We start from the raw sequence: 24,244 nt of genomic DNA, 5'->3' as shown, positions 1-24,244 counted from the left end.
TGGTTTTAATGGACAGTGTTTCAATAGAAGTAAAGTCAAAATTCCCTATAGATTGTTCACCTCTGTCCTGAATAAAGAGGCCCTTGGGTGACTTGTGGGTTGCTTCTGAGGGACTCTGAGCAGCAGGGACCTGAGGGTCACTTGTAAGGATGTGGCACATGGGACAGTCTGCAGAGGGTGCTCCAGTGACTGACCCTCAGGTCTCCAGAATTAGCCCTCGGATAAGATCCTGTCCCTGAGGCTTTCTTTTCACTCTGTAAATGTCTGTAGGCAGGAGATTCTGGTCTTTTTGGAAAGATTAGGTGGGCAGGGGTGGGGAGGGTAGCTGTGTTTTAGAGCCACGCTGGCTAATAGAAATATTATGTGAGTCACATATGTGATTTTACATTTTCTAGCAGCCACACTTTTGAAAAAGAGAAAAGAAACAAGTGATCTTATCAAATGTATTTTATTTAACTCAATATATCCCCAGTAGTATCTCTTCAACAAGTAACCCTTATAAAATGATCAAATGAGCTATTTTTATTCTTTATTTATATGAGGCTTCACAATCCAGTGTGTATTTTACATGCATGGCATGGCTGAACTTGGAGCAGCCACGTGTTAGGTCCTCCATGGCCACAGGTGCCGAGCGGCCACGATACGGACGTGGTCGTTTGGGAGTAATTCTGGGATCTAAGATGGGCTTTATGGGCCTGCGTATTAACACACATCCGAATACTCAGCTCCTTCAAGCATGTGGGAGGATCTAGGCTCTAGCCCAAGCCTCGTTCAGTCCTGTAAGTATCTATTAATTATGTCTATCTACCTGGCACTTTGGAATCATCACAGTGGGGGGATAGGTTGTTAAAAAGAGTGGGTATTTTTAATTATTTTTAATGTTTATTCATTTTTTGAGAGACAGAGACAGAGTATGAGCAGGGGAAGGGCAGAGAGAGAGGGAGACGCAGAATCCGAAGCAGGCTCCAGGATCTATGTGGTCAGCACAGAGCCTGATGCGGGGCTCAAACCCACGAGCTGCAAGATCATGACCTGAACCGAAGTCAGATGCTCAACCAACTGAGCCACCCAGGTGCCCCAACAAAGAGTGTTTTTAAGAGAGGCTGGGTGGTGTGTTGTGGCCCCAAGTCAGCAGTGTGGATTCTAGGACCAGCTCTGTTACTCGCTAGCTGTGTGACCTTGGACAGACTTTTATTTCTCTGCCTTGCTCTGCACTGTATTGTCTGTGAAGTCCAGGATCGCTCTAGAGGGAACCCCTGCGGTCTCCCCCAGCATCTTCATCCTCTGCTTCAATTCCAAAAGCTTGATGGTTCAGAGTAAAACGTTTCTGCATTCAAAGAACTTAGCAGCCAGAGGGGAGAGACAAAAAGAAGATGGGGACAATTCAGTAGGAATATGAGATGTCATGAGTGTAGGTGTCAGTATGCATGTAAGTGAGCAGCAGGTCAGAAGGAGAATTTTCACTGTCGCTGAAGGCTTGAAGGAGGTTTATTAACAGATGTTTTTCAGGGACCAGAGCAAGAATTTCTGCAGTTAATGTTACCCACCAACTTTCTGGCTTTTATTGTAAAGGGCACATTCTCCCATGATTTCCACGAGGCACCTAAGTCCACTAAAAAGCCCCTTGCGTTGAGAACATTTCCCTGCTTTTAGATTTTGATGCGACTCTGTGTTCAGGTAGGGGGCAAAGTACTGACCAAATACCAGAAATGACCCTGAACTTGGGAGTGGGGTGGCCTCCTTCTTTGTGGTCAACACACAGATTACTAACAAAAACCACCCACCAGTACAGAGGAGGGAGGATTAAGAGTTAGGACGATTCAAAAAATGTTCATGTGGTTCGGTATTTTCCAGGGGAAAGTGAAACGCAGCTGATCAGGATTTATTTAAACAACTAACATCACCTCCCTCCCCCAATAAAGCTTTTATGATACTGAAACTCTTCTGACATGCACGCTGGGGCACAGATTGCCACGATTTTCCTAACAAGAGGGACACCGTCTAAATATTCATAAATGACATACCCTGCGGTTCCCCCAGAGCACCACATCTGGAATCTCCCTCTTTCTTTATTACAGTTGATGCAGATTTATGGCCTTGGTTGGAAAGAAAAATAACCCAGAGAAATGGGCCATTTAGCATCTTTCTGAACACAGAATTAAATCTCAGAGATCTAGAGGGCCAGTGGAGCATGAGGGTTAGGGAAAAGAATAATCCTTGACAAAATGTGGACAGAGGTAGGTCAGGCTTCTGAATGAATGATGACCGTGGGGCAAAGGCTAAACTGGCCCTGCCTAACCTCCCGTCGCTCCATCCCTGGGCACTTGAACTGCCTTCCCAGTCGCTTTGTTCATTGACTCACTTCTTAGGAGTTGTCCCCTGTGATGGTGACACATGGTGGCTTGTGGCTATCACCGGTCCTTCGAGGCAAGAGCTGTGTCTTCTACTTGAGAGCCCCAACGTATAGCCCAGAAAAGTGCCATGGACTCACTGGGCACATAAGATGTGGTGGTTGAGCAAATGGAGATTCATAAATGACTTAAAATTTAAACAGGTTCTATATTGAACAGAGTCTTATGAAAGCGGCATAGTAGCCATGGGTCCCCTTTCTGAAGTTCACAGTCACCAGCTGGAAAATGACACATTTGATCACATAAGATCCCCAAGCTTACTTTGAGTTTCTGAGGGATTAGCAGGGGTTGCCAGTGTTCCATGGGGCTTGACACACCCTTCATTCTTTCTAGTCCTTGCTCCAGACCAATCAGCCCAACATCACCAAGACAGACCCTTGTCCAACAAAGGTTTATTAGCTCATTGCACTGAGGACACTTGGTAGGACACCTGTGCAGCTCCATCTCCCCAAACAAAAGAGAGTAGTTACCATTTTGGAGGAAGGGGGAATGCAGTGAAACGTAACTAAAGCAGTGTTTTGATAGGTTGCAAGCAATGCAGGGCTGTTAAGGGGTCAACATCAAGTGTGTACTTTGAGGCACGCCCAGGTCCTATTTCTTTGGGAACCACTGAGTTAAGACAAGTGTGTAGTGCTGTGTTCAGAGCTCTTGACATGAGTCTCTGCACTTGCGTGGGGGGAGTCGCGGCTGCTTTTCTGTGTCACGGTGACTTGTTCCTTTGGTCAAGAGTGGAATGTTTCATCCTGAGTGATATGATGTAAAAAAAATAAAGTTTCTGGTAGTCTGTGCTTTCAGAGGACAAGCTTTGTCTGGGAGTAAGAAAGCAGTGCTCAGAGAAGGGGTTGTTAGGACCCTTTCCAGCTGCAGTTCGTACTTCGGAGAACTACCATTTGTCATTGGCTTTGCAGCTGACTGTGGAACCCCAGCCTGGTGAATGGCTCGACAGATTTTTACTTTCCACATCTGAGCTAATTTTTGCTTTCTCACCACATGTTTAAATAGCAGAGAAAGGGGTCGATTTCCTTATGTTGGTTTTCTCCCCCGGCCTTACCTGGGAGCTTTTTTATGCTACTTTTCCAGGGAAGGCATTTTTGCTCACTTGTATCCCCAAAACTTCTATTTGGCCGTGGCCAGTTTGAAACAAGTTTCCTACTCCGGGCTTTGGGGCCTCGCTTACTTCATGTGCCCTCCAGCCCCCAGGCTCAGTGTCTCAGGGTTTCATCATGTGCTTCCAACACAGGCCTTGCTGTCCTGATTTGGGGGGGGGGGGTCCTTCCCTGTGCGGGTGCCCGGCTTGTCTGTACAATCCTCGGAGCGGCGGGGGGAAGCTAACTCCCCTGTGTTATCCTCGCAGATCTCCCTTCTCCCAAAGACTCGGGGCTTGTCATTGCAGCAGGAGAAAGTGCCATTGGAGGGGCCGTGATGTGCTCTGTACTAGGGAACAGAAAGGCTTTGCTTGTCAGATTATTCTCCTTTTTTTTTTAAATCTTCCTTTTCAAGCAAGAGATCAAAAAGTGTCATAATTTCCATTAGTGAAATAATTTGAAAGTCAAATTCCCAACAGCATTCAGGACTAGAGGTGGTCATTGAGATCTGGGGACGCTGTCCCCTTTTTCATGGAGGCCGGCTTTGGGCTGGAGTTTACAACATAGTGACATATGTCTTAGGTTGAGAGAGAGAGAGAGAGAGAGCGCGAGTGAGCAGGAGAGGAGCAGAGGGAGAGGGAGACATAGAATCCGAAGCAGGCTCCAGGCTCTGAGCTGTCAGCACAGAGCCGGATGTGAAGCTCAAACTCATGAACCACAAGATCATGACCTGAGCCAAAGTCAGACGCTTAACTGACTGAGCCACCCAGGCTTGGCACTATTAACATTTGGACCAGGTTGCTCTTTGTTGTGAGGCTGGTTCTGTGCCCATAATTGGATGGCTGGCATCTCTAGCCTCCGTTCACTTACTACCCCTCCCGCTATGACAACCATAAATGTCTCCAGGCATTGCCGTGTTCCCTGGGAGCAAACTGGCCCTATAAGTGTAGTATTCATTCTGGCCCTCCTCACTAGCCCCAGCTCCTCACACTGACCCAGGACTCGATTTCCCATCTCCATCTGTGATACAGCATGCCCAGCTGTGACAGCACCACCACACTGCCCTGCCCTCCAGATCCAGGTCCCCACCGTTGTTTTGCTTTTGGCTAGCGTTGAATATTTCCTAATACCCATGGCTGGATCAGTGGATCTCACAGCGTGGTCCCTGGACCAACAGCATCAGCATCCCCTTGGGACTTGTTAGGGATGCAGATCCCCAGGCCTTGCCCAGCCCAGCCCTCAAGAATCAGGAACCTTGGGGCTTCTGTTTTCCCAAGCCCTCCATCTGGTAATGATGCCCATTCATGCGTGAGACCCACTGATATAGACCGCTCCTTGAGCTTCCCTATTGATGAGAACCATCAGGGTGCTTGTGGATTCCTGGTCCCACCTCAGACCTATTGATGGGGACCCCCCCCAGAGAAGGGCATCTAGGAAGGCAGAGAAGGAACAGGTGTCCCACCTGTCTTAAGGAATGGTTGGGGAAAACTCATACCCACCCACCCCCCACCAACTCCTATTCCTCTGGTCAAAGTCCTAAAAGATTGTACAGAGCCCAGTGCCATTTTACCCCTCTAAGAAGGGAGCCTGAATCTTTCCTTTGGGAAATGATTCCCCTTTCATGATACTCTGATGCTGTAAGCTGAAGACATCAGTCTTATCTTGTCCTCGCTGTTGGCTTGTCAAGAGCTCTGTGTTTTCAAGAGCTCTCATTTCCTCTTCTTGGTTATAAACTCCTTGAGAACCAGGTACCAGTCTTACTTAACTCCGTCTCTTTCCCCCAGAATATGACAGAAGTGCATACCCTTACTGCATTTCCAAAATAGAAAAACCTAGAGAGCGAAAAGGTTTTATCACTTTGGGGTGACATAAACCTTGTCTTGGACTAACATGCATGTATGTATAGTCTCTCTTTATCCTACTTGGAGCGACAAATCATCCATTTGCTGCAGAATTGTAATGTATTTGGTGGTTGGGTGCGGTCCCAGAGCCCAGCTGAGGATGTTATCTATTGTGGGGTATGTGTAATAAATCTCCTTTCTAAAAATCTGAAAAATTCTGTCCTCGGGCCTTTTGGATAAGTGATTATGAACCAGTAGTGCCTCAGATAATACTTGTCACGTTAGTGAAAGAACCTTAGATTTTGATGTTGGTGAAACTAGACCGCACTAGGCTCCATACTTTTGTCCTGGGATCCCGAAGGAAAAGAGTTATAAGGGCGACCTGGTACTTTCCACCGCTGTTGGAAGTTCTAGAAGGCTTTCACCTGAACTCTGTGACACAGGGGGGTTTTAATCTGAAATAGAGTCCAGAGAATCATCCTGGATTTAATGTTATTTCCTTGGTGTGTGTGTGTGTGTGTGTGTGTGTGTGTGTGTGTGTGCGCGCGCGTGTGTGTGTGTGTGTGTGTGTGTGTATACGTGTGCATGTGTGAGCATGCACTGCTTGCTGATAATGTTTATTCTCTTTGTTCTGCTTTTATTTGTTTCTTTTTAAGCTGAAGGAATTTTTTAGGTTGGTTTGTTTTTTATAGGAATAGATTATAAAACCATCTGAAGGGAGTCATGGGCTGTGTGCGTGTGATTCAATTTCTTAAACAGTCTGTTTTTAATCTCACATAAACTTCTAGAAGTTTAGAGATTGAAACGAGAGGGATTTGTTGGGGGAGATATGAATCATGACTGGACTTTTTGGGGGTTTTAATAGAACAAGTTCCTTAAAATTGGAACGCCAATCAATAATTAATATAGGAGATCTTGATGTGGTGACAGAGTCCTTGAACCTTCTGTTATTGTATGTGACATTTTCTCTGCACCTTTGAATGTGTCTTGTTTTCCTATTTCTGGAAAGAGGAAATCACTGGTTTGTTTTTTTTTTTATGAGATTCTTCAAGGACTCTAAGACAAAAAAGCTTAAGGAGGGGCACCTGTCTGGCTCATTCAGAAAAGCATGCAACTCTTGCTCTTGTAGTTGTGAGATTGGGCCCCACATTGGGTGCAGAGATTACTTAAAGATAAATAAATAAACATTTTAAAAAAGACACGAAGCTCAAGAATTGACTTAGGATTTCAGTCTTAGGCTACTTCATTCTTTTTTTTTAAATCTTTCCAAAAAATAGAGACAAATTCATCTCAATCACTGCGTAAGTTGTGTCCTTATATTTTTTTATGTGCTTGTGTGCATTCATTTATACTTGATGTTGAACTAATTAAATCCATCTAATTGATGAATAGATGGAAAATGCCTGCCTCCAAAAATTAATTTCATTCCCTTCCTCTTCATCTCTGTCTGCTACTTACTCGTTTAAAATTTCTAATCTTCCCACGTCCAAAACGAATTTGGAATTATATTCTTCTTTTAAGACCTATCAAATGCCTCCTCCTTTGTGAACTCCCCCTGAGCATAATCATGAGTTGCTCGGCATGACCCTAGCTACCTCCAGTCATAGTGAGCCGCTGCTTACTCATGCCTTTGTCTTTCCTTCTTGTCATGCATTACCCTTGCCTTTCCCCAGGCATTAGTTTGTCACTTCCTTGCGAGGGTGGGGCTGGTGGTTGGACTGACTTGCATGTCACAGGCCCAAGAAATGACAGTGTTTCTTTCATGGTGGCGCCTCAATAAATGTTTGAATTAGAGAACATCTTCGTTTCGCATGCTGTAAAATTAAAATCATAGTCTCAGAATCGATCCATTTTTTTTGCTTGTACATTTATTTTATAGTATCTTAAAACCATTGGTATATCCAAACTTGCAGCATGCTTTTATTTTCCAATACTGCTGAATTAGGGCCCAAATGCCTCAGTAGTAAAAGCAAATTCTTCTTTTCAAATATATCGTAATAACTTAAAATGTGAGGCTATGGTTGCCATGTTTGACCAGGGATTTTCCGCGCTACAGTGCCCATGACTAGAGCCGTGAAGTGTCAGAGCTGGCTGGAACTCAGGTCTAGTCTAGTGTGCTTTTTGGAGCCTCCAGAGCTTTACTGAGATTATTTTGGGGACCTGGGTGGGAGATGCGTGAGCCCCACTCTCTAATTTAATCAGAGCAGTTTTGGTTTTAGTTGTTTTTTATTGGACTTTTATTTAATTTTTTAAATGTTTTTATTTATTTTTGAGAGACAGCTCGAGCAGGAGAGTGTCAGAGAGAGAGGGAGATACAGAATGCGAAGCAAGCTCCAGGCTCTGAGCTGTCAGCACAGAGCCTGACGCGGGGCTCAGACTCACAAACTGTGAGATCATGACCTGAGCCGAAGCCAGACGCTTAACCAACTGAGCCACCCAGGCGCCCCTATATTGGAGTTTTAGAATAAGTTGAAATTTGCTTAAAGTGTTCTGTTGAAGTTAATCAGATTCTCCTCCCATCCCTCCTTGGCCAGCCTCTCCTTTGATATCTAAGGACACTGATGTCCAGTGCTACTGCACGGTTGCGTCAAATTTTATGCTCTGGACAGCCCAGCCGAGATTGAGCTTCATCCTGACTGTCCTGACTCCTGGCCCATAACCCACTCCTCCTGTTTAACTGTCTCTCAAAATTTCCTCCACTTTGTAGGTATCACTAGAGGGTCAAGCAACATTGAGTGGGAGCCCTGTCTGGTTGTAGGGATACAAAAAGGGGCAAGCATGATGTTGGAACCTGCTTTATAGCCAGTGGTAGTTGATAGTAGCCCCTAGTACCCATATCTCCTACTTCTATTTAAATTGGTGCTTTCCAGGTAATTCTATATCCAATGCCTCACACATGAAGCAGTATATATGATGAGAATGTTTTAAAACTGGGTTGTGTTGGAGCTCCTGGGTGGCTCAGTTGGTTGAGCATTCAACTTCAGCTCAGGGCATGATCTCGCAGTTTGTGAGTTCGAGTCCCACGTTGGACTCGCTGCTGTCAATCCGCCAGTGCAGGGCCCACTTTAGATCCTCTGTCCCCTTCTCTCTCTGCCCCTCCCCCTCTTTGTGCTCTCACTCTCTCTCTCTCAAAATAAATAAAACATTAAAAAAATAAAACTCAGTTATGTTATCATACAACTATGTACATTTATTAAAAGTATTCAAACCATACAATTAAAATGGGTATATTCTATGGTAAAAAAATTATACATCATTAAAGATGTTAAAAAAGAAAGGCAGGGGGTACCTGCCCCCCTTAACTAATAGGGAAACTGGGCAGAAAACAAACTGGCCCCATGAAACATTTTAAAGGCATGCTAGTACTTTCTTATAAATATGTCTCCCTTATGTTGATTATAAGTCAATTCCACAGTCATGTGTTGACCCCTTCCTATGGGCCAGGTGCTGAGGTAGACCAAGGGAAGAGATTGGGGGTGAAACATAACACAGAGGTATTGGAGGAGGCTTTTTAAGTGGAAGCAGATGATAGTCAGGTGTTTTTGAGGAGGTGACTGGAAGTGTCCTCTTTCTTCCACCAAGTTCCTTCATGTCAGGGTGTCTTCTGCTTTGAGTGATAAATACCTATGCAGCCACAAAGTAGTGGTAAGCAATACAGTTTTATGGAGTCTGGTAATGAGGGACCCAGACAGGCCCCGTGAAATTGGCTGATTCAACAGACATCTCAATGGTGTGAAGCCTCAGACCCCCCTCCTCTGTGATTTTCTTGGCTTTCCTCTCGTGGTTGAAATATGAGTGCAGCAGTGCCAAACCTTGTGCTGCCTTCCAACAAAGATGAGAGTGCTAAAGCCAACAGCAGAGGCAACTGTTTGCCTCTCTGCTCTTTTTTTTTAAATCAGGGAACAAAATCTAACAGCCTCCCTTTCCTCAGTAGAACTCCTTTCATATCTCATTGGCTAGAAGTAGATCATATACTCACCCCTAGACCAATCACCAACAAAGGGGAATGAGAGTGTTATTTGCCTAGACATATTTTACTCAGCCCTAAGGCTATGGGTGGTTCCCTATTCCCTCGTGTAATCCAGCAAGATTATATGCACTGGGAAGGGGATGGGAATGGCGCTGTGAACCAATGTCTATACACACTTCATTAAATTTTTTGATGGAAATAAATGGAAACAGTGCATGTTGTTTTTCTTTGTTGACCATGAGTGTCTTTTCTTTTTTATAAAATATTTCCATGATGTCAATCCAATGAATTACTCTTCCAACTGGGACTCTGCAGGGCAGTTCCTCAATAGTGCTGTGTTTGTTTCTGTGTTGTAAGTTTTGAGGTTGGGTAGTCATATTTCACTAGCACAGTCAGTAGGAAAATTGGCAAAGAGCTGTCATTATCCAATTTAAAGATGCTTAACTTGGCCAATTCAGAATTTGAGAGGTTTGCTATTACTAATTAAAGAGAGATGGAATGTCCATAACTATGTGGACCTAGGAATCTTGAGGCAGAGTAGTATTGATGGGATTTAGAACTCATGTCCTTCAACAGGCTTAATGAACAAAACCCCTTCGGAGGAGGGGGGGAGGGGCAGGGGCAGAGTACCAAACACAGACCATTTCCAACACTAGGACAGGGGATATAACTGATAGATTCTGTCCATTGGACAGAAAGCAAAAACATTTGCCCAGAAAGTGAGTCCCTCTCTCCCTCACTCTCTCCTCCCTATTCTCCCCTCCTATCTGAACCAACCCCAGACCACAGTGTGTCTGTATTACAGATTTTTATTGCCTTTATTTTATACATCACTCTCTTTGATTGATATGACATTAACCATAATAAATCCCCCACATTTCAGTCATATAAATTGTACTAGGGACAATATAATTGATACTTGTGTATATAGCTTTAGGTTATGATCTGTCTGCACAAACTGGCCTGATCCTTAGCAAATACCTAAGGTCATTCAAAACCATTAGGATTGTTGACTTTGCTGCAGAATAATAAATGCCTGTCCCAGTAGATATGAATTCTCTTGAATTTCTCTTTCTATCTTCTGTCCTAAGTCATTGAACCCCAGCTTTCTAAGTCTTAAATTCCTGGCTACCTGAAAAATGTTTTTTGCTCTTTTCTAAGCTGGTGCTTTTGTATAAATAGAGAAAATTTAACATCAGATACACTTTCTCTTTTTTTAAGTTTACTTATTTATGTAATTTCTACACCCACCATGGGGCTCGAATCAAGAGGCACACACTCTTCCGACTAAGCTAGCCAGATGCCCCTCATATCAGACAGACTTTAAAAACCACGTAATTGAGGACATATTTGAACTGATTTTCAGTGGCCTTAGTGTTTTTTTCTTTTGTGAGGGCTGGTACAAACGCTTGCTGGTAAACAGCCACACCTAAATAGATGGGTTCCCACAGAGAGGCCATGGGACATATTTGAACAAGTTTGCCCCCCCGCCCCAAAATACACATGTGTATAAGGGCCATGTAGTTGGTATTTGTTGGCTGTTTGTGGTCGACACATGTTCACATACAAATATATGACTCTGGAGATATACTATAATGGGGTCTCTCTTATTGTTCGGAGTACCATGTCAGCTTTGTAACATGCACGGATACCCTGTTTCTGACTTGGTGACGCGGGGAAGGAGGTCCTTAGTGAGGGCAGAATTTAAGCTTTTTGCTCTTATAAAGTATGTCTGCTTATGCACGCACCCGGAGAGGTTATAAAATGGTATATAAACTCAAGAGCAAATGAAATATATACCTGAGACCGAGGAAACCTTTCTGCTTTTTTCTTCCTGAGAGACACAAACCAGTCAGTGACACTTTATATCACATGATTTGTGAGGGGAAAAAATGAAGAGAACAAATAATCACAAGCCCCAAATGAGCAATCTTAGTTTCCTGAGGGTGACCCTTTCTTTATGCAGTTGTTACATCCTGTCTGTGATGTGTGCTTTTCTCTGACGTTTTTGTGAGAGAGAACATCTTTTCCTGGGCCAGCTCAGTAGATAAAGCATTTTAAAGATTGTGTTTTTTTTCTTTTTACAGCCAAGGATTACTGCAAAGTAATATTTCCATATGAGGCACAGAATGACGATGAATTGACAATCAAAGAAGGAGATATAGTCACTCTCATCAATAAGGTAAGCGAAGGTTCCCTTCCACCTTTTAAACCTTGAACCGCTTTGAGTGTTGACCAGATAGGACACGATATTGTTTAAGCCCTTGAAACACTTGATTTTCATTTTCTCAACTTCTGAGGGAGAATCTTGCATCTTTCCTCTTGATCAGGCTAAGCCCGGTATATCTAGGTGAACGAATGAACTTGAAAATCGAATAGATTCTGCTGGTCTTGGAGCCAGCTGCAGCATTGCATGGCCCCGCAGAAAACTCCCTTTTAGAAGGCCTAACCCAGAAGGGGGCCTGTTTGGCCGGAGAGCCGCTCCCCACAGCAGCCCCAGCTGCAAAGCTGTGTCAGGAGGTATCCAAAGAGGGGCTTTAAAAAGGCAGGTCATGCCTCTCAGGCAGAAAATGCTTAAAGAATGTTTGCTGTTCAGATCAAAGACAGGTAGCATGCCTGAGAGAATTTTGCTTCTCTTGTTTGGGCTAAGAAGGTTGGCTGATTTTATTATCATTACAGGCAGAGCCCCGTATACATACAGAGAGCTGTAACATCTGTGCGAATTGATGCAGCTTAACAGGGCCTGAACCATGTACTATTTATGCTTTCATGCAATGATACTCACCAAGCAGGTTGTTGAAAGATACATTATTTAAATGATTCCTAGACTATACGGCCTTTGGTCTGAGATATAAGATTCTCGTGATGGGCGAAGGCAGCGAAAAGCTGAGCCATGTTTAAGATGTGCTGGGTGGTTTATTCCTGGATCCAGATGAGTGGCGGGGAAGGCATGATGCTCTGGGTGCACGCAGGACTTGGGGATCATCATGGCTGCCTGTGCTAGAACGTGTTGACAGGATGCAGAGTGCAGGGAAAGGTGAGAGAGAGCAGGGGTTTGAGTGGGGGAGGTAGGTCCTGGGTCTTGCTCCTGTGGCCGTTACTGAGAGGGAGTGGCTCACAGTATCGCGGCCCACCCTCCCCCACCCCCATGTGTATCCATAAAGTAATGGGCACGATTTACCTTTTATAGTCCAGGACAGTCACCTTTAAAACATGGTTGTAGAAGTTGTGTGTTTTAAGAGCCTAAGCCAAAGATACTAGGGCAGTGATGACCCCAGGGACTAAGCAGCTCACCAGGGATCAAATTATTATAGGGAAGAGTTGGCCTTTTCCATATGACAGTGGTGTGGCAGACAATGCTAAGAGTGCTTTTCTGGAATAGCAGAGTATTCCCAGCTCTGCTGATGGGCCAGGAGCTTGCTCATTGTCTCATCTGGAAACTGTTCTCCCTGTGTTCATTTTAGTGCGTCTCTGTCAGTGTCGTACGCGGCGGGAGGGTAAAACACTGCCTTCTTGTTCTTCCTGCCGAAGAGGCAGACATGGTTCTCTTTCCTTACCACCCTTCCCCTCGTGCTTCAGGGGGCCTCCTTCGGGCTGGTCTGCTTGGTGCATTTCCTATTTTGAACCATACCCTTAACCAAATACTTGGAATGAAGAAGTTATTAAGTAGGTGTAAAGCACAGTTCACTTCGCTAATTAGCACAGGTCGTTGGTTTTAGTCCTACAGGGAAAGGGACCGATCACTTTCCCTGTGACGTCATAGCAACCAGAGAGTTAAATGACCCATTCTTTGCAATGCCAGGGTACACATTACTGTTCTTTTCTTGTTCTTGGGAGGGGGGCAGCCTCTTTTTAACCGAAAACCAGATGTGTCAATATTTAATAAGGTTTGGGGAAAAGAAAAATCTACCACAGATGGTCTCTTATCTCAACACATCTATTTCTACCTCAATATATTATATTCCCGTCCTTGTCATTTGATTACATGTGATGAGAACACATTCATCTTGATGATTTTGTTCTTCCCAACAACAGTCTGATAAGAAGAATTGAAATTTTCTAAAGAGCTTAGTCAGAAAGGGACCCTCTCCTGATTCCGTCCTTCATCCGCACAGCAGGGGGAAAGGAACAGGCGGATGTGGAAGGCAGCTTTCAGGAGTGTCCGGGAGCTGTGCCGGGTTACCTCACTTTCGCATCTTCGTGCCTGTAAAGCAGTTCAGAAACCGAAGCAGCTTACAGATGTTGCTATTACACTTGTAAAACCTGACCTTGTTACCCTGGCCATACCCACCTGGCCCCTTGGCCTGCCTTGTACCTTGCTCCTGCTCCTCAGGCCCAGAGTGCCACATCATTCTGACACTTTGTCCCCCTCGGTCAGCCCTGCCCCCGTTCCCAAGCCCAGCAGCACCATAGTCTAAGGATCCTGCCTTCCGTGTCCCTGCCACTTCCTGTGTGGGGGACAGCCAGGCCCAGGCCGGAGTCTGCACCTCTCCTTGCTGGCTGAGCAGAGAGCCGCACCTCCTCCTGCTCCCAGCACCCTGCACAGCACCTGCTCCGGAGAACCCTGGGGTGGCTGGACACTGGCACTCTGGTCTCCTCTGTTTATCATCTTGTAATGGTGCTTGGGTCATGTGACCCCCTTGCTCCAATGAAAGTCTTGAGCAACTTTCTTCTCCTTCATTGTCAAATCTGGCTTGATTCTCCATGCACTCATTTGCCTGATGCTCTGGCCTTAATCTGGCTTTCTGGCCTTGGGCCACATCACTGTTGTACAGTTAGCTCCCTGAGATGTCACTGCCCTACTCATGCGCCCTCCGTAACCTGACCCAGACCATGTTCCTGCCCCCGACGATGCCCTCTGCCTACCCACGTAGCTGGTTTTTCAGTAGCTAATAAGACAGCCAGTCTGAACTCATGCTGTGTCATGTACCTGGGCCCATTTTTAGCTTGTTGCTTAAAAATGTCCCCTGTGCATTATCAACTTTGTTTTTACTATGTTTTTCAAATTACTTTTAAAAAAATGTGTATTTGTTTATTTTTGAGAGAGAGGGAGAGGGAGGGAAGGGGAGAGAGAGAGACAGAGAGAGAGAGAGAGAGAGAGAAAGAGAAAGAGACAGAGACAGAAGGAGGGAGGGAGAAGGTACAAGCCAAGGAGGAGCAGAGAGAGAGAGAGACAGACAGACAGACAGACAGACAGAATCGGAAGCAGTCTCTAGGCTCCAAGCTATCAGCACAGAGCCCAACATGGGACTCGAACCCAAACCATGAGATCATACATGACCGGAGCCAAAGTCGGACACTTAACCATCTGAGCCACCAGGTGCCCCTGTTTTTATTATTATTTTTCCTATGGTCTGTGAAATCAGGTCTCTAGGTATCCTGTTCTTGTGCAGATTTTTACTTTTATTCCCATAAAGTATCTGCCAGCCTTGACCTAGCATTCTAGTTGTTTGGAAGCATGTTCAAATGACAAGTGCCAGGTAGGGTACCAGCTCTGAGAAACCAGGCTTTGAATCCCAGCAATGCCATTCATGGCTGTGTGTCTTTGGACATGTCACTTAACCCCTCTGAGCCTCAGTTTCCTCAGCCAGAAAGTGGACCTCACAGGGCTGCCATGAGGATTTGTGAAGGTTCCGTGGTGTGTTTGCTAAGAAGCAACAGGAATTGTTGCTCCAACTTGGGCTGCTCTGTCTCTGACCTCGAACATGGGGAAGAAAGGGCTCTTGTGACTGGGCCCAGTTTGCTGCTAGAGCAGGAGCGCCGTGATAGGAGGTGGGTAGCAGTGGTGGAAACGCTGCCTGGAAATAGCTCAGAATTCAATATGAGTGAGATTTCAGCAAGAATTTGGAGAAAAAAAAATATGCCCTAAGTATTTTCCTTGCTGAAAAGTGGGGGAAATGGAGTCTATGTCTGTCAAACTCTGCTGACATTATAGAAAACTCGTAATTTTCCTCTGAGTTAAAGGCTCACCTAGAAATGCATTTAGATGAGTATGTGCTGTTGATATTTTAAAGAGAAGAGCTTCACTAGGATTTGTTCAATGTGTATTTTGATATGCTTCCGTATTGTATGTAGGAGTTGAGATGAAATTCCTGAATTGTTGTCCTCTAAATTCAACTGCTTTTGCTGTTAGAGGTTCTCAGTTTACCCCAAATTCCACCGTTTTTCTTTGAGAGTCAGCTAAGGTGGTTTCCCTTTGCCCTGCTTTTCTCTGCTGTGGCAGGAGTCACAGGGCAGGCATTGCCCTCATTTTTAGCCCGAGATTGTCATTTCATGTAGCTTTCTAGAAAATGAGTCAGACACCCTTACTGGGCGCCTGTAGGCCCTCCATGATTCCTGAAATAATATGCAAAGACCTGAACTATTTGTGTGTGTCCCTGGAAACTAGGATGAAATGTGGCAACCCAAATGGTTTGTTTCTTAGTGTATTTATAAAGAATTCTTATGGATTTAGGAACATTTCCACTTGCACAGAACACACCTGTGTTTAGCTTTTATTTCCAGTCACTCAAAAATAGCTCCTTCGTCTGTGTTCCCGCCACCCCCATCCCTGCCTTCATGATTTGTGCTCAGAGCATGGTTGAAAGGGTAAAGAAGCCTCTGGGTACGGTTTCCAAGCCAGAGAAGCTCCCTGGAGAAAGGCTGAGAGCAGCCTGGTACAGGCCAGGCCAGAGTCAGCGGTAACGTGGCCGCCATTGCAATGGTGCTCCTCGCCCTGGCCACTGTCACGTGGGAGAGACGGAGCCCAGTTGTGCAGAGGGCCATGTTCCTGGCCTTGGCCCACTGTCTCCTGGCAGGATGCTGCCAGCTGGCTGGCAGCAAGAGCCCACGGCCCCTCATCGCCATTTTTTTCCCTCATGGCAGTCTTGAAGTTAGGTGGGACCACGAGTGTCCCATGCCGATTGCAAAGAAGGAGCAGAGACCCAGAGGGTGGAAGTGACTCTCCCAAGGGTCCCCGAGTGGCAGAGGCAGGGCAGGGTTGTGCTGCCTGAGCTATCTGTGGGGCTGTCAGATGCTTGGTGAAGGCGGGACTCAGTCCCTCCCAGAGGTTACCTGTCTGTTCACTGAGTCACACTCTGTTGCTGGATACCTAGGGCAAGTTCCTATCAAAATTTCTTTCTAACCTAATGTCATTATCATTATTTAATCAGGAAAATGACATTACTGTGCCATTACCCCATCTGCTTGCAATTTGGTGACCATGTTTGTGGTCACTTAGGTTTAGGACCATCCATGCCTTTCTGATTCCATTGTCACCTCTCCAGAAATGAAAGGATAATCCGTGCGGAGGAAATGATGAACTCAGCTCAGGGCTAATGTTGTTTTTGTGCCTGAAGCCCTCTTCTCCCCCATCCTCCTTCTGCTTTCTGCCCATGTCCAGCAGATTTTACTGGGCCTAGATACCACTTAGTTTTCTGCTTGCTTTCAGTATGGAGAGATAGAGAGAGAGAGAGAGAGAGAGAGAGAGAAAGGGAAAGGCAAGAGTCCTCAGCTCCTTCTTAAGTCAGTCATTCTGTGATTATAAGTTCTTTTGTTTGTTCTCATGTTTATTTTCCCTTCCTGCTTCCTCCAATTAATTCATTAATTGAAACATTTATTCAGAGAAGAGTGTTTTCACACCTCCTTGCTTCCCGCCCCACAGGAAGTAAGGATATTTCCTCAAAGAGAAGTGGCTTTAGGAATCTCAAGAATGGTTCTCAGCTTGGCATAAGAAAGCCCTTCAGCTAAGTAGATTGCTGGCCTTGACCCTTTCTCTCCACACTGCCGAAGCTTTTAGCAGAGCTAAAATGCTAGAATTAAATGCGGTTTCAAGGGTGAGGAGTAAATTAGCACGTGTCACCCTGAAAATGATGGTGCACTGACAGACTCATTAGAAGGACATGTTTTATGAGTGAATGAAGGAGTTAAGCAGAGGTCTGGGATCATCTGAGTTTACACACATATGAAAAATGTCAGTGTTCAGCAAATGAGTCATTTATGTCATAGGGTGTATTTTTTTGCAGTATGGCCTGTCTTGTTAGACTGCGTATGTCCTTACTAGCAACAGAAGTCCCAATATATCTCCTCTTCAGAGCATTAGAAATCCCCAAAAATACGGTTGGCTGCAGTTTTGTCTTCCTCTGTAACGTAACCAGGACATGGGGACCCTTGCAAAGGATACTGACACCATAAGTACATTTGATCAAAACTCTTCCCGCCGGAGCTTGTTTATCCTCATAAACACAGTGTTAAGGTCGATGAGGCTGGTGGACATAGGACTTGAGGTGGTAGAAAATCTCTCTTTAGTTTACCCGTAGATAGTCAGAACAACACCACCCCAAAATTTTTCATAGAAAGATGAGCTCGTGTTTGATGAGGCCCCCCCCAGCCATATATGTGTCCACAAGGTATATAAAACTGTTGAAAGGGACCCTGTGTTCGTTCGGCCTCATGATCATGTCTGCCCAGAGAGCTGGGCGTTAGTGGCAGGGCCTTAGTAATCTCTACAGCACCATCTTGGGATACTTTTCTTCTGCAACACCCAGAAAAGCCTGCAGGTGTCTTAAGGAATGAGAGAAACTCTTTCTATTTCCAACCTTTCTGTTGGTATTACCCTGAGAGGGCTAGTGTGAGAATCAAGGAGATATTGTGGCTGCAAAAGCTTTAGAAATCTAAAAGTTGAATTATAGTTACTGCTCTGATAAGTATTATAGGAATAAGAAGAAGCAAATTCCCAGTCACTGGAAGTTTCCTTCATATATTGAACTGTACTGACATTCGGTTCAGTACTTTCCCTGAAACTGCCCCTTATTATTTCTTTTTTGACTTTTCTTGGGATAAAAGTAATTTATTCTAGTTGTATAGCCTCCATCTTATTAAAGTATCTCAAAGCTCTTTACATTCACATTTGCATTTTATTAAGATAGGCTTTTCTGAGATGGAAAGTGGCATGGGACGCACTTTTAAATAATACCTTAAAATTATGTAAATAATATTTACTTTTGGGGAAAAAGGAGGGGAAAAAACCAGATAAATAGATAAATGCAAAAAAAAAGTCAAAATCACCTGTGACCTCACCACCTTCGGATACCTCTCAGTATTTGAGCTATATTCTTCCAGATGTTTCATACACAGAGACACACACCAATTATAGTTCAACATATAAATAAGATCATATCATACACACCATCTTGTAAGCCTCTTTTTTAAAAATATATCATGCCTGTCTTTGGCAGCATGGTTAAATGGTTCCTTAGCGTCCATCCTAATATGTGAAGTACCACAATTCTCTTTTATATTTAGCTTGTTTCTGGGTTTTTCTTATTTTAGACCGTGATACGTGCAGTCATCACTCTGTAAATTCTTGTGCACGTAATTAGTGCTGCAGCTTTGTACTACTTGTGTAGCCTTCGGAGGGCTGTGCAATCGGTGTGCCTCAGTTTCCACATCTGTGAAGTGGGGGTGATAAGTGTACCTACCTCCTGGTGTCGCAAAGATGGAATGAGTTAAAGTAGGGAAAGAAAGCGCCTAGACTGCCTCGCTCAGAGGACGTGCTCTCTCAGTGTTAGCACTTGTTATTATTTCCCGATGACAACTTGCATTGCTCAATGTAATGCCGCCTCAGTTCCTTTTAAAGGTATTTAAGTGATGTTATGAAAGATTGTGCCAATTAGTCTCCCTACAGGAGTGTGTGAGAATATGTTTTCCTATCCTTGTCATCCCTGGATATTATCATTCTTTTTAATCTCTGCTAATCTGATTGGAGTTTGCCTTTTTTAAAATGATTACTCAAGTTGAAAATGTTATGTGTCATTTTCCAATTGATTTTTATAAAAATACCTTACACTCATGACATTAACCTGTCATCTTTCGCATTTGCAAATGTTTTTTCTTCATTTATGACTCCTGGGGATATTTAAGAAAAGCATCATTAAAAATACATATCTTTTGGACTTAAATTTTCTCCATTTTATGGTTAGCTGTATAGTGCAGTACAATCCCTCCTTTTAAGAATAGTTTTACTTAAGGCCTTTATATTTTTGTCCTAGTTGGAAAGAGCAGCTGGCTATTAAATGCCTTCCTTTCCTGCCTTCCTCAGGGCTTTCAGAGTTCTATTTAAAGCTTCTGTCCTTACAAGCATTTTTTTTTACAGAGGCATTCAGAGGCCCTGAGGTTCTGCATGGAGAGATATATATATATGGATCTGGATCTTCGTATTCTAGATCAGAGCTTGGCCAACTTTTTTTGTAAAGGGCCAGAGAGTAAATATTTTAGGCTTTATGGTCTCTGTTGCAACTACACAGAAGCGGTCAGAGAAGTAAGTGAATGGGCGTGGCTGAGTTCCAATAAAACTTTATTTTTGGACCCTCAAATTTGAATTTCATGTAATTTTCACATTCCTTGAAATGCTCTTCTTTTGGTTTTTTAAAACCATTTAAAAATGTATAAACTATTCTTAGTGGAATGGACAGAAATAGGTAGCGGGTCAGATTTGGCCCATGGGCTGTAGTTTGCTGCCCCTCAGCTAGAACATCTAGAAACAGACCCCCAAAATACAGCCAATTAATTGTCAGCAAAGGAGCAAGGAAAATTTGAGAAAGAAAGGATTATTGTTTTCAGAAATGTTGTTGGCACAACTAAAAATCCCTAAGCAAAACAAACACAAAAATACCCAAACCTAAACCTAATATATCATGCAAAAATTAACTCAAAATGGACCATAGATCTACGTGGAAAACAAAAAGCATAAAATGTTATTTATGAAAACATAGGAGAAAGTTGTTAGACATGACACCAAAAGCACAGTCCATGGAAGAAGACACTGCTAATTGTTTTAAAACAATTAAAAATCTTGGCTCTGCAAAGATATCCTCAAGAGGATGTTGGTTGGTCTTTTGTTCTTATAAGACCATCGAGGCCCCAGTATTTAGGAAATAATTTCCTGATAAGTAATTGCATGAATTTCAAGGACCTTGGTTTTGTTCTCAGTCTTCCCAAGAATATCCTTTGTAATTCAAGACCGCAAATCTCCTGTATAGTAGCGGAGCTTCCCCCCAAGGTGGCAAACAGATGCGGCCATGCTCTCCCTACCAGTCAGGCCTGAACTCAGCAGAGCAGCCTAAGGGCCTGGATTTGACCTGGGAATTGTAGTTTTCACTCACCACCCAAGATCTACAAGCTAAATTTGCTGAGTGTAAAGAAAAACACCACCAAACAAGGTTTTATGCCAAGAAGTAAGTTTTCCTAATAGAAAAACTGAAATGTAGATTTGTCTGGTGAAGAATGGAACTAGAAGGTAGGAATTTAGGAATTTACCAGTAGTTGCTGCAGCTGGCTTGGTTGATCTTGAAGTTCATAATGGTCATGGCTATACCCTTCACCTCATATTCCTTCCTGGTCCTTATCTGTGAAATGAGGGCACTCCCCCAACCCTCATCCCTAATAGGTTTCTTTGTACCTCTTAGAGGTGGTTCAGGAGCCAAGAAGATCTCTTAAAACATAATGAAAGATGCCTTATAAATGCCAGTCTTTGTCGATGAAGCAAAATGATTTTTATTATTATATCTGCTACCCTTTTAATGGAAGAAAAGCATGTGTTGGGATGCAGGCTCAATATGCTTTCTAAAGACAAATGCACATGAGAGCTCAGCTGTGGGATGCACATCCTTGAGGGGTAAACACGTTCTTAGCCCTGTGCTTTGGATGAGCCAAAGGTACCATTAGGAACAGCTTTCAAAATTGAGCATTAAAGGGTCATCTCAATGTAAATGACTTAACAAGTAGAAAAGGGGAAATTTCTATGAAAAAATGCTGTTGTATAACTTTGCATACTTGATTATGTTTACATGGACCCAAAAAATGTAAAAGTGCTTCCCTAAGGAGTTGCATTTTGTGTGTGATTGTTCATGCGCCTTCATATGTCAATGGTTTCTGTGGCCATAAAGCGCAGTCCTGAGTATGCCAGAAAGGCCCCTCTGCACTGCACTACCTCCTTTTCAGTGATTACTGCTTTTTGAAGTAGGTTTATGGGGGCAGAGGGTCTTTTATTCTGATATAAGCAAAAAGAGTAAAAGCATAAATATTTCCTGAAACGTAAGGGTATATAGCCTAAAAATAAAGTAATGAAATCAGGAAGCTCTTCTTGTGTACTTGTTGTGGGCAAGCTGTATGGCCACACACCCCGACTCTGGGACAGGCACAGTTTGAATGGTGACCCTGGATTTGGACTGTTAGGGAATTATCTACTGGGTGCTGTTCTCTGAAGAGGCTCCAGATAGAAGCAGCATCTTTTTCTAAGAGGGAAACAGGCTGTGAGTAACGAGGCCTTCGGGGCTTCTGCTCTGGCTTGTCGCCTGTCAAAGTCCCTTCAGGCTTTCCCCTGCCTGCCTCTCCTAATGTCTGTAAGTTCTCTTCTCTTTCTGGGGACTGAGATTTGCTTTCAGATTTTTGCTCAGTTCTTGGTGACATCTGGATTCAAAGGTCACTTCTGTAGCATTTCGTCTCCCTTGTGCTATGAGTGGGTTATAGGGTAGTGATCCCCTCAGCTCTCCAGGTGGATGGAAAGGGCCCTCAGTAGCTGGAACCCCCTTCTGGGTTGTTGGCCTTCAACGTTTGGCCTCCAGCAGTAGGCCAGCAAAACATGAGCATTTTGTATGCATGCCATTATCTGGAAAAGGTTGGGTGGCACCGCCATACTGCCTGTATTTCACTTTTGCATATAATGATGTTTAACACTGACTCCACTTTTCCTTAGGGAATATTCCACCTTCCCTGTTAGAGAAAGGTGCATGTGACTAGCAGAGGAGGCTCCACAATAATTAAAAACTCTTGTATGTCTTTTCATTTCAGAAATTCTTTCTCTAGGACTTCTTTCGGGAATTAGACCTTGAAATAGCTCAGACCTTTAAAGATAGAGCTTAAAGTTCTATTAAATCTGGAATAAAATAAATTCTAATTAAAGAAACAGCCTTTTTAAGCAAGTCTACAGCTTCTGTGATGGAACCAAAGGCGTTAGGCTTACCCTCCTGCCATAGACAACTTTAAAATTGGACAAATACACTAACTCGCTATTTTTAGGCATTGGGTGGTACAAAGCATGGGGATGTAATCCTTGAGAGAAGTATTCGACATCAGCCCTGGGGGCACTTTGTGAATTGCAGCATAGGGCATTGGAGCCCCAGCAGAAAGCCGAAGACTCATCAGATAGAGGAGACAGGGCTGCCTAGGTGACTGAACTTTTCAGGGCAGGGACTCGGAGAGAAGTGAGCTGTGCGAAGAAAGAGCTCCAGAAGGTTTTGCCAAATACTAAGCTATGCATCATGAGGGGAAGACCCCACCAGGCACGGGGGAGTGGGTGGGCTGTGAGCTGAGTGAATATCCCAGCGGTCACCAGTGATGGGACATGGGAGAGTTCTGTTAGTTCATATTAGAATTCCAAGCAGGGAAGAAAAACTCTGCTGAACGCACCTGGCATCTAACTGAGAACCCAGAAGAGGCAGCCACAGGAAGAGTGCTACGTGAGCCTGCCATAACCAAACCTAGAGCCAAGCCCTGACGCATCAGGCTGATCTACAAGCAACTGGCTCACTGTAAGAAAAACACAACACTGTTACAAGACCTCAAAATCCAGTCTCAACAATGTAGTTTGCACAGTTGTTGAGGCCATATAGTCACAAATTACTGTATGTATGAAGAAGCAGGAAAAGGTGAGGTATGGTGCAGGTGGCTTATAGAAGACATGGGGGCATTTTAGAACAGTTTTCAGGCAGCCACACTTGCTTCGGGTCATATTGGCATGGCCAGGTGGAGGCTCGCTGACTGCTCTTTGTATGTTCCTCATTCAACTTTTTATTACGTTATATATTATGTAAAGTGAAAGAATCAGAAGTCTGTATTACAAAGCCTCTAAATTATTGCCCAATAAAAAGTCAGAATTTTTTTTACAGGTTAGATGAATTCTTTGAGGTCATGAGTTCCCAGTATCACAAAACAGCGAATGACTCCCTAAGCCTTGATGATCCTAGGATGTTGACATTTGAAATGTGACATTTTCTTTTTTTTCCTTAATTTCGCTCTTCAGTGTTTTATAGTTTTCATACTACAGGTCTTTCAACTCCTTGGTTATGTTTACTCCTAAGTATTATTTTTGGTGTAACTGTGAGTAGAATTGTTTTCTTGACTTGTCTTTCCGCTGGGGTGCCTGGGTGGCTCAGTCGGGTAAGCGTCCAACTCATGATTTCGGCTCAGGTCATGATGTCACGGTTGGTGGGAACGAGCCCTACATCAGGCTCTAAACTGATAGCGCGAAGGCTGCTTGGAATGCTCTTTCTCCCTCTTTCTCTCTGCCCCTCCGCTGCTCATGCAGGCACCTAGGTATGCACATGTCCCCACCCCCAAACATATAACAAGATTCTTTGTTACTTCATTGTTAGTATAAAGAAATGCAAGAGATTTCTGTGTATTAATTTTGTATCCTGTGGCCTTACTGAGTTCATTTATCACTTCTAGAGTTTTTCGGTGGAAGCTTTAGGATTTTCTATATATAGTCTCATGTCATCTCTAAATAGTGAAAGTTTTGCATCTTCCTTACCAATTTGGTTACCTTTTATTTCTTTTTGTTGTCCTGTTGCTGGGGCTAGGACTTCCAGTACTGTGCTGAATTACAGTGGTGAGAGTGGACAGTCTTGCCTTGGTCCTGATGTTAGGGGAAAGGCTTTCAGTTTTTCCCTCATTGAAGATGATTTTAGCTGTGGCTTTTTCATATAAGGTCTTCATTATGTTGAAGTATATTCCTTCTAGACCTACTTTGTTGGGAGTTTTTATGATGAATGGATGTAGTGCTTTGTCAAATGCTTTTTCTGTGTCTGTTGAGATGATTGTGCAGTTTGTATCCATTCTCTTGTTAATGTGATGCATCACATTGCTTTGTGAATATCAAACCACTGTGGCAACCCAGGA

At 43.9% G+C, this 24,244-nt stretch overlaps 1 protein-coding gene across 1 annotated transcript in view; it reads left to right on the top strand.

Moving 5' to 3' along the window:
* The window catches only part of SH3KBP1 (SH3 domain containing kinase binding protein 1), a 279,554-nt gene that overhangs the window by 182,172 nt on the left and 73,138 nt on the right, over positions 1-24,244 (top strand). The window contains exon 9 of the mRNA XM_029929622.1: positions 11,395-11,489. Within this exon, the coding sequence (XP_029785482.1) occupies positions 11,395-11,489 (95 nt within the window). The remainder of the gene's footprint in view (positions 1-11,394; positions 11,490-24,244) is intronic.

This window comes from Suricata suricatta, chromosome X (genome assembly GCF_006229205.1).
Source record: "Suricata suricatta isolate VVHF042 chromosome X, meerkat_22Aug2017_6uvM2_HiC, whole genome shotgun sequence".
In the NCBI taxonomy this organism is placed as follows: domain Eukaryota; kingdom Metazoa; phylum Chordata; class Mammalia; order Carnivora; family Herpestidae; genus Suricata; species Suricata suricatta.
The sequence above is the reverse complement of the archived record's forward strand: the minus strand, read 5'-3'. Positions and strand labels throughout refer to the sequence as shown.